Source organism: Phalaenopsis equestris, unplaced genomic scaffold (genome assembly GCF_001263595.1).
Source record: "Phalaenopsis equestris unplaced genomic scaffold, ASM126359v1 Scaffold000107, whole genome shotgun sequence".
In the NCBI taxonomy this organism is placed as follows: domain Eukaryota; kingdom Viridiplantae; phylum Streptophyta; class Magnoliopsida; order Asparagales; family Orchidaceae; genus Phalaenopsis; species Phalaenopsis equestris.
In genome coordinates, this window is record NW_018164549.1 from 2,479,025 (window position 1) to 2,495,797 (window position 16,773).

General features: G+C 38.1%; 1 protein-coding gene across 2 annotated transcripts in view; it reads left to right on the forward strand.

Annotated features, from left to right (window-relative positions):
• Positions 1 to 1,424: 1,424 nt before the first annotated feature.
• LOC110020733 overlaps positions 1,425 to 16,773 on the forward strand; it is a 43,797-nt gene continuing 28,448 nt past the window's right edge. For both annotated transcript variants that reach the window (XM_020718927.1, XM_020718926.1), the window contains exons 1-3: positions 1,425 to 1,662; positions 2,068 to 2,121; positions 2,532 to 2,635. In XM_020718927.1, coding sequence (XP_020574586.1) covers positions 1,587 to 1,662; positions 2,068 to 2,121; positions 2,532 to 2,635 — 234 coding nt within the window. In that variant the 5' untranslated portion in view covers positions 1,425 to 1,586. The remainder of the gene's footprint in view (positions 1,663 to 2,067; positions 2,122 to 2,531; positions 2,636 to 16,773) is intronic.

A 16,773-nucleotide genomic window follows, 5' to 3' on the forward strand; every position in this document is an offset into this window, starting at 1 on the left:
AACCCCCCAAAAAACCCCCCCCCCACCCCCCCCAACTCATTTATTTACTGCTATTTATATGTTGCTTTCTTTATTTTAGTTTTAGATGTGGTGCTATTTCTATTTGGACATTCATTAGCATTCCTTCTTGCATTTCTATGGCTGTATATGAGGATACATGGTGCTTCGATTGTATCTCACTCTGAGATGGTGTTCATCATCGACTTTTTCACCTCCACAACCTTCCCACCGATGTTGTCGCCATTGTCATTGCTGCAACCATCCCAAGCACAAGTCTAATTTGCTCTTCATGCATCCACCACAACCTCTCATCTCCCAATCGTCCTACCATTCATTCCATCTGTAACTTCTCGCCGCTAATCAGCCATCACTCTGTGATGGCTTTCTTGTGATTGCTTTTAGTCCCACAACATCTAGCTCCCCCACCACCTAACCTTCCAACTAAAAGCCATTGCCTACCTGCTGTCTCCCACTACAGGAAACCCCTTCTCCATCATCTTCCCTATCGCAACACACTTTCACTTACTCTCAGCTGCTGCCCCACTGCCACCTTTCCTCACCCCCTCATACAACCAAGCTTCCCACTTTCAATCACTGAACCAATCACCACCTTGACCTAAGCTCTAGTTTGACTTTGTGTTGTATTTTGTTTTTCCATAGTTTCGTTAGAAGTTGTATGTCCGTTTTCATTATGGTTAACTCATGTATCAGAGATTTACAAAATTAAGGGAATCAAAAGCTTGTGAAGGGGTTGATGAAGGGGAGAAAGACATGGTTTGCCTCTCTCAATGGAAAAAAAAATATTATCTCAGGAGTACTGATGCACTTCTGTAAAAGCGGACGAAAGTACCTTTTTCAATGGTCTCTGGTAGAAGCAAACAGAAGGAAGAGAAAGATGAAAGTTTCAGAGGACTCGTCTTCTGCAATCCCAACATTGCCTTCCGAACTAGCTCTAATTGTGCTTATTTCTTGACAATGCTATTGGGTGAAACCAGAAGAGTGAGAAAGGACAAAGATAAGATGAAACTAGGAGAGTGGCGAAGGAGAGAGTTTTTGGGCAGCTAGACTATGAAAGCTTTACGGATTTGTAATCGTACATTTTATTTGTGAAATAAGTAATATTAAAGTTAAAGTGTAAAATATATAAATACGAAAAGTGTGTGCTCAATATGTAAAAACCCTTATTTTTATGAGGAATTTACATACATCACCCAATTCTTGTGCATTTACTTGTCTCACAACTAAATTTTAATTTTTACACATAATGTATTTTTTCTTATGTATGAAAATGAGAAATGTAATTCATCTTTTCATATATAAGTTAGGTTTTTACAGTGTAAAAATTAAAATTGAAATTTAAATATGAGATAAGTAAAAAGTAAATGCACAAAAATTGAGTGCTATGTATGTAAATTTCAGTAATTTTATTTTGGCTTCCCGCAGTCCAAGCTTGATGCCCCGGTCTTCTTCATCCTCATCTTCGCGTTTCTCATTTCTCACTTGTTTCGCCTCTGCTCAGGGCAAGGAAGGGCGTGGATGAGGAAATTCTGATTCGGCGAAAACGTAGGAGAGAAAGAGACAGAACTATGCTTCCGAAGGACTGGACTCAACCGTGCGGCAACTGCTGCACTAAGAAATACGCAGGCGTCTTTATGATTCCTTGTTCGTTAGTCTCCTTGGCCTCATTCTTTTTCCATCTGAGTCTAGACTCCTTGTAAAAATCTCATGTATTTCTATTTCTCTTTGATTTGAAATGCCTCGAATCTGTTTGGCTTCTTGTAGATTCATCATACTTTTTTTTGTTATTTATTGAATGATAGTGACGAAGTTCAAGTTTGCTTGAAATCATGACGCAGGATTGACATATCCAAAGGGAGAGGAATGATAGACCATTCCCTTTGTTCCATTGAACTTTTCGGCCATTTATTATCTGCGACTTTGCTGACAATTTTATGAAACAAACTGGAAATTTAACTTGCCTTTGGTTCAAGCAGGATTAGATTTCGACTTTCTCTGCTCGCTTTATACTTTTAAATGCTTAAATTAATCTTTACTAGGCCATTGCAGGGAGAATCTTCTGTAAGAAGGGATGCAGTGCTGATGGGGACTCCTGGGATGAATGTAAGGATCTTTTCTCGGTGTTGTACTATTTTTTTCTCATCGCAGGATGCTACCTGCTTCTTTATAGGGTGGTATGTATGTAAAATTTGAAGTATATGTTAGATATGAAAAATTCATAGGAATTGAAGGATATGTAGGTAAATCTTCAAATAAATTTTGATGAATTAAATTTTTTCAAAATTTCATTTGTATGCAAGTTAAGTTCTGCCATTGCACTCTGGCACATTTGTACGGATGGTTGTTGCGAACATAGGTGATGAGAAATTGGAAAATAAGAATTTTTTAGCTTGAAGGTGAAATTCAACTCGGAATACAGGTTTACTATTCAGGTTTCATATTGTTAAGCCAGTCTCACTTAAAAATCTGATTTCCTTCTTGATCATTCATGTTCTCCTGTGTTTGGTTTGTAGGTCTTGAAGCATGCAATGAGTTATGCTACAAGGATCCAGTTCTGAAGGATCGTCAATGGACTTCTTTCATTGATAGATCTCCAGGGGATGACAATTATTCTTTGGTTGGTTTAACCATATCTTTTAGGAAAATTTACATACATACCACACAATTCTCATGTATTTACATATCTAACACGTAAAATTCCATATTTACATGCACAACTCTTTGGTGTGATGAACCCATGCATGAAAATGTCTTTTTCACTTTTAAAAAGTAGGCAATAGTGGTATTTTTAATTTGATATTAAAAATTTGAGTGCTATGTATGTAAATATGAAAGTTTGAGTGTTAGATTGTAAATACATAAGAATTGTGAGGTATGTAAATAAGCGCCCCTATCTTTTATTGGAGTTTTAACCATTTGATTTACAGATGGTTAACTTGTCCATCATTTAAGTCATCAGAGTTTTGAACATTGTTCTTGAAGATATCTGAAAATTTAAGGCTGATGTTTTAGAACATCTCTACAATAATCTTCATCATCATTGGATTTATCCCATCTAACTTGTGATTGGTAGAACATCTTCGATTAAGTGGCCACAACATTGACTTTTTAGTTTTCCAACTATGACATTCCAATGCCAATGCCTGTTCCTATTTCGAAGAGTCATTCTCATAAATGTGTATTTTGGAGAATATCAGCTGAATGCAGAACAAATAGAGTCTCAAACATCAGTACTTCTGATTTGAAAGTTCAACATAATCTCTTCTATTGATTTGCTGTCTTCTGAAGTAGTTTTTTTGGTCACTGTATTGCACATTTCCTTGAAATATCAAACATTTAAACTATGTTGTTAAAGCTCACATTAATTTTAGTCAATTTTTTTTATGTAGAATGTTTAAACCTCTTTCCAAGGTAAACTCCACATTTGTATAGGTATCAAACTACGGGTGAGGGTGAAAAATTATTATCTCATGGACCATGTAGAAATAACCTTAGCTGTCAATTTCATAGATTTATAATATTCTTGCAGTTGGTCATTACTTCACATACGCTACGGATAACCTAGCAGGATAAGGTGACTCTTCTTGAAATGCTTCCTTTTGTAACTCATGCAACTTTCTCGTGAAAATCGTGAATGTAATGTTTTTTTTTTATTACATTAATTTACGGAGTTGTTTGTTTACTGCGAATCAAGGGCTAGGAGATCTCCCATTTTCTAATTTTTTTTTTCCCAAGAATATGCATCATTAAGTTTAAACAAGTTTGACTTTCACTGCTTGCTTAGTTTATCATTTTTTTTTTATTAATGAGTATATCCTTACTGATTGGTTGCATCATTAAACCTATACAGTTTTGGCTTCAATGTGATCATTGTTAAACTGAACAATTATTTTCTAATACATATCATATTCAAGAGTAGTTTGAGGATTGCATTTGTCTTACCTAGTTTTCTGTTTGGTCTAATTTTCATAAAAAGGTTCTAATAATGATTAAATTTTACATTCCGTAGAGTCGTCATCCTGTGGGCTCGTCAGCCAATATCAAAAAGGGTTCCATAAACTTACATGTCATCGCACACAAACATACCAAAATTTTCACTTGTATAATATATAAGAAATATGCTATTTCATGTAGGCTTGTGATATGACAGATGTAAATTCATACAAGTCTAGGAAAAAAAATATCATAATTGTAGAATTAACTCAACTATACAGGAAATTTTACAGCAATAAATTAAGACAATTAGTGATATCATCATGAACAATAATTGAGGCCCATGGCAAGTACAAAATTATAATTGAAGTAGCAATGATATAACTGAAAATCCTATAAAATAACTATGGATCTATTACAAATGACAAGGATTAACGCCCCTTACTTGGAAGTGTATGTTTATCCTCTAATAATAAGTAGTTTCTTACTTCGAGGTGGCAAACACCATACTTTTACAAATTTGCCAATTCAACTAGCGATGCTACATCATTTAGAAAAAACACAATATAAATAATTATGCAGTTAAACTTATTCATTCACTAAATTTAGTGCAACCTAATCATCATTTATTTTTATCATTATTATTGTCATTAAATTAATGTTATAATATTTTTAAAAGTAAGAATTTATGAACCTGATTACTTTTGGCTTTAACTAACATAATTAAAATAATATTTTATTTTATTTTCTTATTTTGTTTGTGAGGATTCTAATTTCTAAAAATTTAGGGGGATTTACACACGTAACACTTAAAAACCAGTAAAAGTGACATCTTCAAATCCTACAGCTTTTTCCTGTTTCTCTTTGAGTTAGCTTTAAATCCAGGATATAGCAAACCTCCTTGGAAGATGGTCTTGCAGGATTTAGAGAAGTTGAAGTGCGCTTAAGGATAGTGGGAAGAAGGGAGAAAGACGAGAGTTACCTTTTTCAATGGTTTTCGGTAGGAGCAGACCAAAGGAGGAAGAAGTTTTGGTGGTAGCTGCACGCCTACGGCCCCATCGCTCCCTTCTCAACTAGCTCTAACCACGACTGTATCACGTGGGTTCGGCCACAAGGCTGATGGTTTTGGGTGAAATTGAGAGAGAGGGAGGAGGGAGAGGAGGAGGAGGTGATGCCCTTGGCACACTCTTATAGAGCGTTGAGGCGGTGGTTTAGCAAATCAGGAAGGCGGTAGGGGAGAGCGGGAAAAAATTGAAATCTAGAAAGGCAACGATCGAAGAAGAATAGTAGAAGATTTTCAGTGCTTACAATGATTGGGCATAAGAGATTGGGGAGATGCGAGAAGTTGTGATTGTGATGTGATAGCAACTTGTAAGCTTATTCTATCTAAATTTGTCGTGACAATAATCATATGCCCCTTTAATCGTGCTATTCTCATATGCATGCAATGTATATTAGTACGATCGTTCAACATTCTAGTACTGGTTTCATGTTGACCTGGAGGAGACGTTCGTTTAGGAGGTTTGATGATTAAATAGTGGATGTAATGTAGGCAAAATTAAATGATAAAGAATTTTTTCTTTTTGAACTTTGGCGAGCAAGAAACTTTCACAAATAATTAAAAAAAAGGTTATTACTAAAATAATCTTATAAGTGAAATACAATAAATTCATAGGCAATAATAAATTATGTTCCTTGGCTAAATTATCACATTTAGGTTACGAAAAGTTGGAAGCATAACTCTCAACTTGTAATAGAAGCTCAAGTAATTTTAGGAGATCATAAGCTCACTCTTAGGTTTAGGTTTGGCATGCAAGTGGTGTAATATTTGAACTATATGCAAATTTATTATATTTGTTAACCAACAAAACTAGAATAATCTTATATTTAAGCTTGAAGATAAAGCTACTAATTCCTGGTAACAGCCAAAGGGGGAAAAAAAAGATATACTTTGTTGCCATTAAGCACTTGACCAACACATTAGAACCTTAAAAGATGTAGGCTTGATCCTTTATCCAAAGGCTTCCTTAATGCACCAATAACTCTTCTTCAAGTTTGACTCCAAGAGCTTTAATACTAAATGATGCAATGTATATGGTGGTGTTTGAGGTGAAATTTGATAGTGATTATTTTGATTTGCTGTGAGGGGATGCAGGGATCCTAATGAAAGTGATTTGGGGTTTGAAAGGGTTTTATCAGGTTGAAATTCAAATGCAACTAGGATCTACTAGGGAATAATGAGATTTGGGCTAATTGTTAGGTGGCTATTTTTATGTGGAGCATAAAAGGGGCTTATTTGCCAAGATATGATAGCTGTAAATGTTCTTTGGAAAACTAAGGTTGTTAGGAATAATAATTTGGAGTTGTGTAGGGTGGATATGTTGATGTTTTGATGTGGAGAATGGAACTAAAGTCAGTTGATTGAGTTTAATTAATTTTGCGCGGCTTAGTTAATTTGTTAACAACTTGGTGTACAAATGTGGGAGCTTAAAGAGAAGCTCTAGATCACTTAAGATGCGGGTCTAGATGAAAGAAAGAAAGAAAAAAATCACACAAATAAAGTAAAAATAACAAGTATTAAGCCTCTCACTAAAGAGGGATATTTAAGGTCGCCAAACTAAGGATAAGGGGGGTTGCCACGAAGCATTTTTTAAGGTAGAAGAATGGCAACTTCAATTCTTTTTTACTTATAATATATTTTATAATATTTACAAGTATTACCCATAATGAGAAGATAAGAAAATAAAGAACAGTCAAATTAAGCTCATATTATATATATTTATATAATTTGGTAATAGAGCATGATGATCATATTGATATAAAAGGGGAGGTATAAGAACATATTGCATGACTCATAACAAAATAAAGATATAAAATAGGAATGAAATACAAAAGAAAGGATGGAAATATATATAACAGGAAATATAGGAAAAATAAATAAATCAATGCTAATAACTTCTGACACTCCCCATCAAGTTGAATCATAGGTCTCAGTTATGTTCAACTTCGATTTGAACTCGTCAAACAACGATCAAGGAAAATTCTTCGTGAGAATATCTGCTAGTTAGCCGATGGAAATGACAAATGGAACACAAATTATCCCTGAATCAAGCTTCTTGATAAAATGTTGGCCAATCTCCACGTGTTTTGTGCAATCATTTTGAACCGGATTATGGGCAATGTTGATGACGGTTTTATTGTCACAAAACAACTACAGAGGAATGAAGACCGACATAATGGTCATGATGCACAACCAGAGGACTTCACATACTCCTAGGGACAAACCGAAACTCTGCTTCAACATTGCTATGGGCAACCACAAATTATTTTTTTTACTTTTCCCTGTGATAAGGTTTCCCCACACGAAGGAGCAATAATTCGAGGTAGATCGACAATCATAGAAGGACCCGACCCAATCAGTGTCCATATAAACTGTAACAGAACGAGAGGTGTGACGTGAAAACAACAAACTTGAGCCCTATGTGCCTTTCAAATGGCGGAGGATCTGATGTACATGGGTGAGATGGTGCTCATAGGGATCATGCATAAACTGACTGATAATACCATCAACGTTGCAAATGTCTGGGCGCGTATGGGCTAGGTAAATGAGTTTTCTCACTAGACGTTGGTTGTGTCTTGTTCACCGGAACTGCATTGGGAACATCTGCCAACTTCACGTTGGGATCTATTGGAACAACTACCGGTTTGCAAAGAAGTAGCTTTGTATCTGTCAGTAAATCTGTCACATATTTGCGCTGGGAAAGATTAATTCATGAGAGGACAGCTACTTCCATACTTAGGAAATACCAGAGAGAATCCAAGTCCATCTCAAATGATGCGGCCAAGAAGCTTTTGAGAGATTCCAAGGCTGGACGATCATCACTTGTGAGTACAATATCATCGACATAGACGATGAGGATTGCAATTCGGTCTTCGGATGAGTGGCGGAAGAACATCGTGTGATTAGATTGGGCCTGAGAGAAATTATGGCCCACAACAACTTGTGTAAACTTGTTGAACCAGGCTCGGAGGATTGTTTCAATCCATAAATTGACTTTCGCGGTTGACACACTTGTCCACAGGAAGAGGTTGAGTCGAAGCTCAGTGAGAGAGGCATAAACACCTCATCTGCAAGATCGTCTTTAAGGAAATCATTCTTGACATCCAGTTGGAGTAAGGGTCAATCCAGGCTCACAACAAGCGATAACAGAACCTGAATGTTGTTCAGTTTAGCTACCGGAGCAAAAGTCTCCTCAAAGTCAACTTCATAGGTTTGTGAATAACCTTTGGCGACCAATCGTGCTTTGTTGCGTTCAAAGAATCCATTGAAGTTAAATTTAGTGCTGAAAATCCTCCGGCAACCCACTACTTTCTTTCCTCAAGGAAGATCAACAACATCCCGCTTTTGATTTCACTGAAGTGCATTCATCTTATCAATTACTGTCGCCTTCTAGGAAGGGTTCTCCAATGCTACCTCAATAGTGGATGAATGACAACATCCATTACTGTCGCCTTCTAGGAAGGATCCTCCAATGCTACCTCAATAGTGGACAAAAGACAACATCCGTCAAGGAAGTGTCAAAGGCTTTGTATGTCAGTGATAGACTATGAAATTAGACATATTTTGTCATGGGACAAATAAAACATGTCTGATTGCGTACATTGCTCGTAGAATTCACCTCCTTAGTTAGAGCAAGAGGAATCCCCACAAGTTGAGAGAGTGCGCTCCGAGGATGTCACTCAGAGCGGATATCAAGACTAGTAGCGAGTCAGCAGGTTCAAGAATAGGGGGCATTGGACAAGTTTCAACCGAGGGTTTGGTACGTCGAGTGTTGACACGTAGAGTGGATGAATGAGATGTTGGTCTGGTGGTGCAAATCCAGTGGGACAAAAGGTTCCTCAAATACAATGGATGTAGGAGTGGGTGGAATATCCAACAGAGTCGGAAAAGGAACAATGTCTACAAAATCTAGTTCCCCCTCGCTTGAGGCAGTGTTATGGAAGTAGGGGATACTTTCGAAAAAAAGAGACATCGAAACTCATATAGAGTTTATTGGTGGTAGGATCAATATATCAATAACTTTTTAGAGTGGCTGAATATCCGAGGAAGACACATTTGATTGACCAGAGATCAATTTTACTACAAGTTGGGGTTGTGTTTCGAACAAAGACCCTGCACCCCAATATTTTGGGGTCTAATATGGAGAACCGATTGGTAGGAAAACACAATATCAAGACCCCAAAATATTGGACCCTATTGATGTGATATGTGATATGTGGATTTTTGTGGATTTTTGCGGGGACCCTATTGATGAGATATGTGGCGTTAAAAACGACGTTATTGCAACTTTTTTTTTTGAAATATTAGATTAAAATATAATAAAATGAGCAACTTCAATGTGTCGTTTTTTCTTTTCAACTACTTTATTTTGTTGAAGAGTATTTGTACAGAGCTATGATGGAAGATTCCCTTATTTATCAAGAATTCTCCTAATCAAGTATTAAAAAAATTCATGGTCATTGTCAGTCCGAAGGACTTGAATAGAGGTTTTGAATTGGGTTAAAATGAAGGAGTGAAAATTTTTGAACATGACCGCTACTTCAAAATTTTCATTTAATATATAGACCCAAATCATCCGTATGTGATCATCAATCAAGGTAAGAAACCACCATTTATTGTTGTAGCTTGAAGTTTGAGAGGGTCCCCATAACTCACTATGAATTAGTGGAAAGGTGCAAAAGGAGTGTAAGGGTAGGGTGGATATGGTACACGTTGTAGTTTATTTAAATGAAAAATCTCACATTTAGAACTGGATAAATTCTTATTAGTAAACATCAAAGGTTACAATTCTTTTAATGAAAAATGGGATGACCTAAACGACAGTGTAACAACATAATTGGACATTCAATGGATTGGAAAAAAATTACAAGTATGAGATTGAGTGTTCGCACCATTAATATACCTTTTTATTGGAAGGAGTGCTACTTGACTAATCACTTAGCGGTTTCAATCATTCTCCCCGAACGACGATTCTGAAAGACAAACATCAGGAGAACAATGAACAACACAATCAAGATCAAATGTCAAATTATTGACTGAGAAGAGGTTAGACTTTATTAAAAGAACATGTAACATGGATCCCAGAGTCAGATCAACTGTTAAAACAATAGACCTTTTGGCCGCAATGGAACTACAGGAGTTGTTGACAATTTTAATAGTATCACTCCCAGAGTATAGAGAATATATAGAAAAGAATTGTGAACACTCGATAATGTGGTCCGTGACACCTGAATCAATGATCCACAAACTAGAAGAAACAAAAACAGTGAGTGCCATAAAAATGTTACCTTGATGAACATGGGAAGTCAATGGGCTAGAGTAGAACTGAGTAGATCCAAGCAACTTAATTAAATATTTCATCTGACGTTGATGGAGTCTGGTGATTCAGGGATGGTCTGAGTGGTGGTCGGATGCACGGTCATGGATTCTGAGGTTGTAGAGTTCTTTAGCAGAGGATGATTTGGCCGAAGATTTATTTGTTGGTTTCCTGTAGAGCTTCCAACACTTGTCACGAGTATGGTAGAGTTTGTGACAAAAATTACATGTGTTTGGGCGTGGCAGAGTGTTGAATACTATTGAAGAACAAGGCTGAAGGTTTGGCTTAAGTAGTGGAGGTGCCGAGCATGACAAGTCTCAGGCTTTCTTCGCTGCGAATCTCGGTGAATGTTGCCCGAGTTGAAGGAAGGAGATCACGATCAAGAATACATCGTCGGACTTCATCGAGATCGTTGTTTAGGCCAGTCGGGAATTGAAACACATGATTATTTTCCATAATTTTTTGGAAGAGAGAAAGATCTGCAGGATAGTCCCAAGTGTAGTCGTAGTAGAGATCACATTCCGTCAATAAGAAAACCAAGTCATTGTAGTACTGTGTCATCGTTCTTGATCCCTGTTTCGCATCGCGAATCTTAGTAATCTGATAGAGTTGGCCAGAATTGCTTACGTTTGAGTAAGTATCGCAAACGGTAGTTCAGAGGGCATTAACAGAAGGAAGAAACAGGTACGAACGACCAATTGACGTCTCATGTTAAGCAACCATGACATTACCATGGCTGATTAATTCTCCACTTCCCACGCTACATACGTCAGGTCAGTCTTTGGGGGTTTATGAATTATACCTGTGAGATTGCCAAATTTACCTTGACCTTTGACAAACAATGTCAACTTGAGACCATGAGAAAAATTAGAGCCGTTGAGTTTATGGGCGGTGATCAGGAGGTTCATGTGATTTTTAGATACTCCGGTTTGCGGAGGCATTACGGTCGGTGTCGATCCTTGGTGGACTCAAGTATACCATCGTAAGGAAGCTAGGTAGTGGAGGAGTCTGCCATGATTCCAATTGAGCCAATGGTGAGGTTTGGATGCTGAGACATAGAAGGAAATCGGATGCAGGAAATTCAGCTAGGAAGACTAGTGATAGAGGCCCTACAGGTGGTTGGAAAAACCCATGGGTAGGTAGGCCCTGCTGGTGGTGGTTTTGGAAGGATAACAAGGACAAACTGACTAGAAGGTAGGCCCTGCTGACAGGAGAGTTAGCCAACTGGTGGGAGGGCTCAGTGGCTGGAAACTCATACTGGAGGGTTTAGCAGCAGAAGCTTAGAGGGAAACAACGATGGGAGAGCCAGCAGGGAAGCCAACGGTTGAACCTTGCAGGGAAGGGAAGGGATCGATCAACGGGAGGGCTTGTAGGAAGAAGGGTGTCGACGGCTAAAAAAAACTGTAGGAGGCTTGCAGGAAGTTCCGACAACTATGGTGATGTCCCAACGACAACTAGGGCTAGATCTATACCTTTGATGCCATTTAGAATTTGGGAATAATCTTATTGATATGAAATGGGAGGTATAAGTACATATTACATTACTCCGAACAAAGGAAATATATAAAATAGGAAAGACATAAATATAAGAAATATATAAACATGAAGGAAATATATAAAACAAGAAATATAGGAAAAAGAAATAGACATTGATGCGAGCATCTTGTTAGGGCGATTGGGGTGCACCTGAACCAAATTGGTCCAGGTTTCTGAGGAGCCGACCGGCCCTCCAAGTTAAGGAATTTTCATCCAAGGGTGTGGAGCCACTCCTAGTTATCTATGACATATATATTTTGCTTTTGTTGTTTTTAGGTTTTTCAGTTTTTGCTGTGTTTATTTCGGGACAACTGTCAGCGTCTCCCTTTTCCCTTATAGCAAGGGTTTCGAGTGGTGCTCCGGCCGCATCTTGTTTTCGATGTGGTGTTTATCCTTTCAATATCCTTCTCCATCCCTTTCTCACACCAGCTTCCTTCACCTCGTTGCTCCACCTTGGCTGCCATCACCCTGATCCACCCCTACCTTTTTGTTCCTGCTTGCCAAGCTGATGTTTTTCTGCAGCTCACCGCCTTCCAACATTGACCCAACCTTCCCGCCATCCCACATCTTCTTCTTTGTTGTCGTTACCCAGATCCGTCTCCTATCACGGTTGTTCTTGCTGGCCTGCTGCCCGACCTCTAGAAAGCTGTCACCTTCCTGTTTCGAACTTGTCAACCGCCTCTTTCCATCACTCCGCTACCATCCAAAACCCTAGCCGACACTACCTCGACCCTGCATCCGCCCAAGTTTAGTGTTGTTTGTTGTTTTCGTTACAATTTCAGAGTTCCACTTGCTATGTTGTAATTTCATATTTGATTTCAACAATAATATATATTTTCTATTGATATTTGGTAGCCCCCAGTATCATTTGGTATTAGAGCTAGCTTAATCATTGTTTTATCTTAGGGTTACCAAAATCCACTTATACCTAACCCAAACTATATCCAAAAACCATTCCCCCTGCTGATTTTTCAAATTTGACACCCAAACTTTTCTTTTTTCACCCTAAATTAGCCACATACACCCTCTTCCACCGAGGGGACAAGTGTCAGAAGCCGTTTAGTAACTCACCATGGAAGAGATGCAACGAGAAATCTACCAACTTTAGCAAAGGTTTACTACAATTGACGAAGGGGCCCTTGTAGAGATTATCATCGATCGTGATAGCGAGATTCAAAGAGGAGAGGGAGGAAAACTTGAACACCTTTCATAGGGATGATTCCAGTGAAGAGGAGGATAGGCCACGTCAGTTTGAGATTTAGTATCAGAGGAGGAAGGGGGATAGAGCTACTTTTGGAGGATAGAGAGACATGGGAGTGAAGGTAGACTCACAAAATTTCGCGAGAATGAATCCGAATGACTTCATTTGGTGGTTACAGATTGTTGAGAAGATTTTTTTAGTACAAGGAGGTGCCGGTTGAGAGGGTGAGACAGACAGAAGGTAGGAGCAAGATCACCACATTGGAGAAGCTAGTGAGGCAGAGTGTAGTTTGCTATCATAAAATTGAAGAAGAGTCTCTCTGTGATGGGAAAACCTGAAGAGTTGAGGTAGAGAGAAGGTAGGAACATGATCACCACATGGGAGAAGATGAACGAGATGCAGAGGAACTATCTGCCTCCACTACTGCTAGGATATGTTCTTGAGACTACATTACTTACATTAAGGGGAGTTTTTAGTAGAGGAGTTCACAGCGGATTTTGAGTATCTCATGCTGAAATGTGAGCTAAGGGAGCCAGAGGAGAACAACATAGCCAGATATTTGAGAGGCTTGAAGTCAGCCATCAGCCATGTCATTTAGCTACAATCTTACTAGTCATTGAGTGATGTTCAGACATTGATCCTGAATGTGGAGAAACAACAGAAGCAGATCAGGGCCTCGTCTTCATTTATACAGTCGCACTTAGTAGGCACTGGTAGGAGTACACTTCTAAAAGGTGTGAAAACTTCCCAGAAAAATGATAGTTAATCATAGTGAGAAGAAGTCTGAGAGAAATAGTACACCCAATATAGTACCCACAATGAAGTGTTTTAGATGTCATGGATTTTGACACATCGTGTCCAATTGACCTACTGACCTAGGTCTCTCTTTCACTGAGCAGAAGCAGTAGTAGAAATTGATAGTGGTATTGGATATATATAAGATAGTGAGGAGGTGCAAGGGTACCAGTTTTTAGTTGATGAGGGTGAGGCGCTTGTGGTTCGATGGGTCCTTTAGATTGAGGCTGCGAGAGAACAGCTGTGACTTTGTCACAATATCTTTCATACCCATTTCACTGTGAAGGAAAAAATGTGCAATCTTATATTCGATGGAGGTAGTAGTAAGAATGTGACGTCTACACAGATGATGAATGAGTTGAGTCTCACTACTCAGAGACATTCCCAATTATATTCATTGATTTGATTGTAGAAGAGGAATAAGATTAGCATTGATAAGAGATGCCACGTAGAGTTTTTTATTGGGGACTAGCTACAGGATTAGAAGTAGTGTTATATTGTGCCCATGGATCTTTGTCACATTTTGTTGGGGATATCGTGACAGTTTGATCGCAGAACTCAACCTAATGTGTTCAAGAGCACTTATTCACAAAAGAAAAAAGAACATAGTTCTCTTACATTCTACGGAGTCTGAGGTTATATGTGCTGTTGCCAGCAGAGGGCACCAAAGAGATCAATTTTGGTAATATTTGAAGATAGTGAGACAGTTGAGTTGATATCTGATATGGGGCAGCCACTATAGAGAGAGTTTCGGGATATCCTGACCGACAGATACCGCTAGGGCAACCACTTTAGGGGAGGTTCAATCTATATTCACATCAGAGATGGATGAGCTAACTCTGAGCTACTTTTGGAGGACTCTCCAGAGTAAACTTGACACAAAGTTCCAGTTTTGTTTAGCAAAGTATCCATAGATGGTTGGACTGATAGAGATGGTTATGCACAATTAGGTAACTTTTTTAGGCGTTTCATGAGACAATGCATCCGACAGTGGGATCCAGGTGCTTCTAGAGACGCAGTCGAAGACCCTTAAACCTCAGAAGATTACAAAAATTTCGCTACCTATAACATGATCGACCTATGTTCATACTATGAGGAGAAGAAGTTCCGACGAATGAGGTCAAAGCTCCCCCAATCCTGAGAATTGATGTGAGAGTTTGCCTGGGGTGCGGGGTGCCCGTGACGTATCTGAACTGAATTGGTCCAGGTTTTTGAGGAGCCGGCTGGTCCTCCAAGCCAGGGAATTGCCACCCAAAAGAGTGGGGCCACTCCTAGTTATCTTGGGCATACATATTTTGCTTTTGTCTTATTTAAGTTTTCAGTTTTTGCTCTGTTTGTTTTGAGACAGCCATCAGTGTCTCTCTTTTCTGTTCTAGCATTGTATACAAGGGTTGCGAGTGGTGCTCCAACTGTATCTCATTCCCAAAGTGTTGTTTGTCCTTATGATACCTTTCCCTCTCCCTTTCCCGCACCGGCTTCCTTCAGCTCACCACTCCACCTTTGCTGCCATCACCCTGGTCTGCCCCTACCTTGCTATTCTTGCTTGCTAAGCTGCTATTTTTCTGCAGCCCGCTGCCCTCCAGCACTGACCCAACCTTCCCAGCCATCTCACGCCTTCCTCCTTGCTTCCGTCCTGCTGCCAGCCTGCTGTCCGGACCCAGGAAAACACCCGTCTTTTTGTTTCCAACTTGTCAACCACCTCTTTCCACCACCCTGCTACCGTCCAAATCTCTAGCCGGCACCACCTCCACCCTAGATCCGCCCAAATTTGGTGTTGTGTGTTGTCTTTGTTGCAATTTCAGAGTTTACACTTTTTTGGTATAATTTCATATTTGACTTCAGCAATAAAATGTATTTTTCATTGGTTTTTCATGTTTGGTTAACCCCCGATATCATATATATTTTTAATATTTGGCATTCTAGCATCTCAAATAACATTTTCCTTAATTTCAAATAAAAAATAACAGAATAAAGTAGCAAAATAAATTGAACTGTTAGAGAATTAATTCCCCCTAATATTCATGGACATGGTTATTGTTCGAAGTTAAACTTGTGTGGTGCCATCAATTTTTACTCGACTAAAGTTTAAATTTGCAAGGTGTTTGTTAGGGGATGTTTGGCCACAGAACATCCAGTAGCAGTTATAGATTTATATTGTAGAGTTATGAAAGAAATTATCAAACGTAGGGGTGCATAATATAGCCTGCTAATAAAATAAATTGAAATTCTAATTGAGCCAATTGGAATTTAAGTGAGGCAAAATTTATTTGGATAAGATGGTGGATCGAACAAGTAAGATTTCAATAGAAATTCAAAGAGAGGTAAGAATTGCATTGTATAAAGTGAGGAAGTAAATAAGATTACAAAGGTAAATAAATGTGTTTTTTGGATGAAAAAAAATGAATGTTATTGAGGTTTATAGTGATTCAAAAAAGATTGAATCTTGCAAAAAGGGAAAGGCGTATTAAGCAAAGTCAAATCTTTGCTGATTTTTATAATAAGCTAGATATTAAAGAAGGATAAAGAAATTACAAAATTGCTATGTCAGGATTGAAGAGATTTAGAGCCTAAGTTAGATGCAACAAAAGTAAAGATAATAAGTCTCTCGTCACATATGAAAATACTATTTGAGAATATGCTAAATGAGCAGTTTTATGAAAGAATTTTTTTTATGTGATGATGAATACATGATGAGGTATGCTATAGAATAATGCAAAAAGTGAAGCAGAGTTAACTTTGAAGATCCATGAAATTAAAGCTTTTCTTGACAAGATATTTCTTGCTACTTTAGTTTTGGGTAGTTTCAAGTGGTTCACAAATCTTCAAATGAAAAATCTGAAGACTAATACGATGTAAATTTATTAGAGAAAATATTTTTTTGTCTCTAATATTTAACAATAAAAAAATTATTTT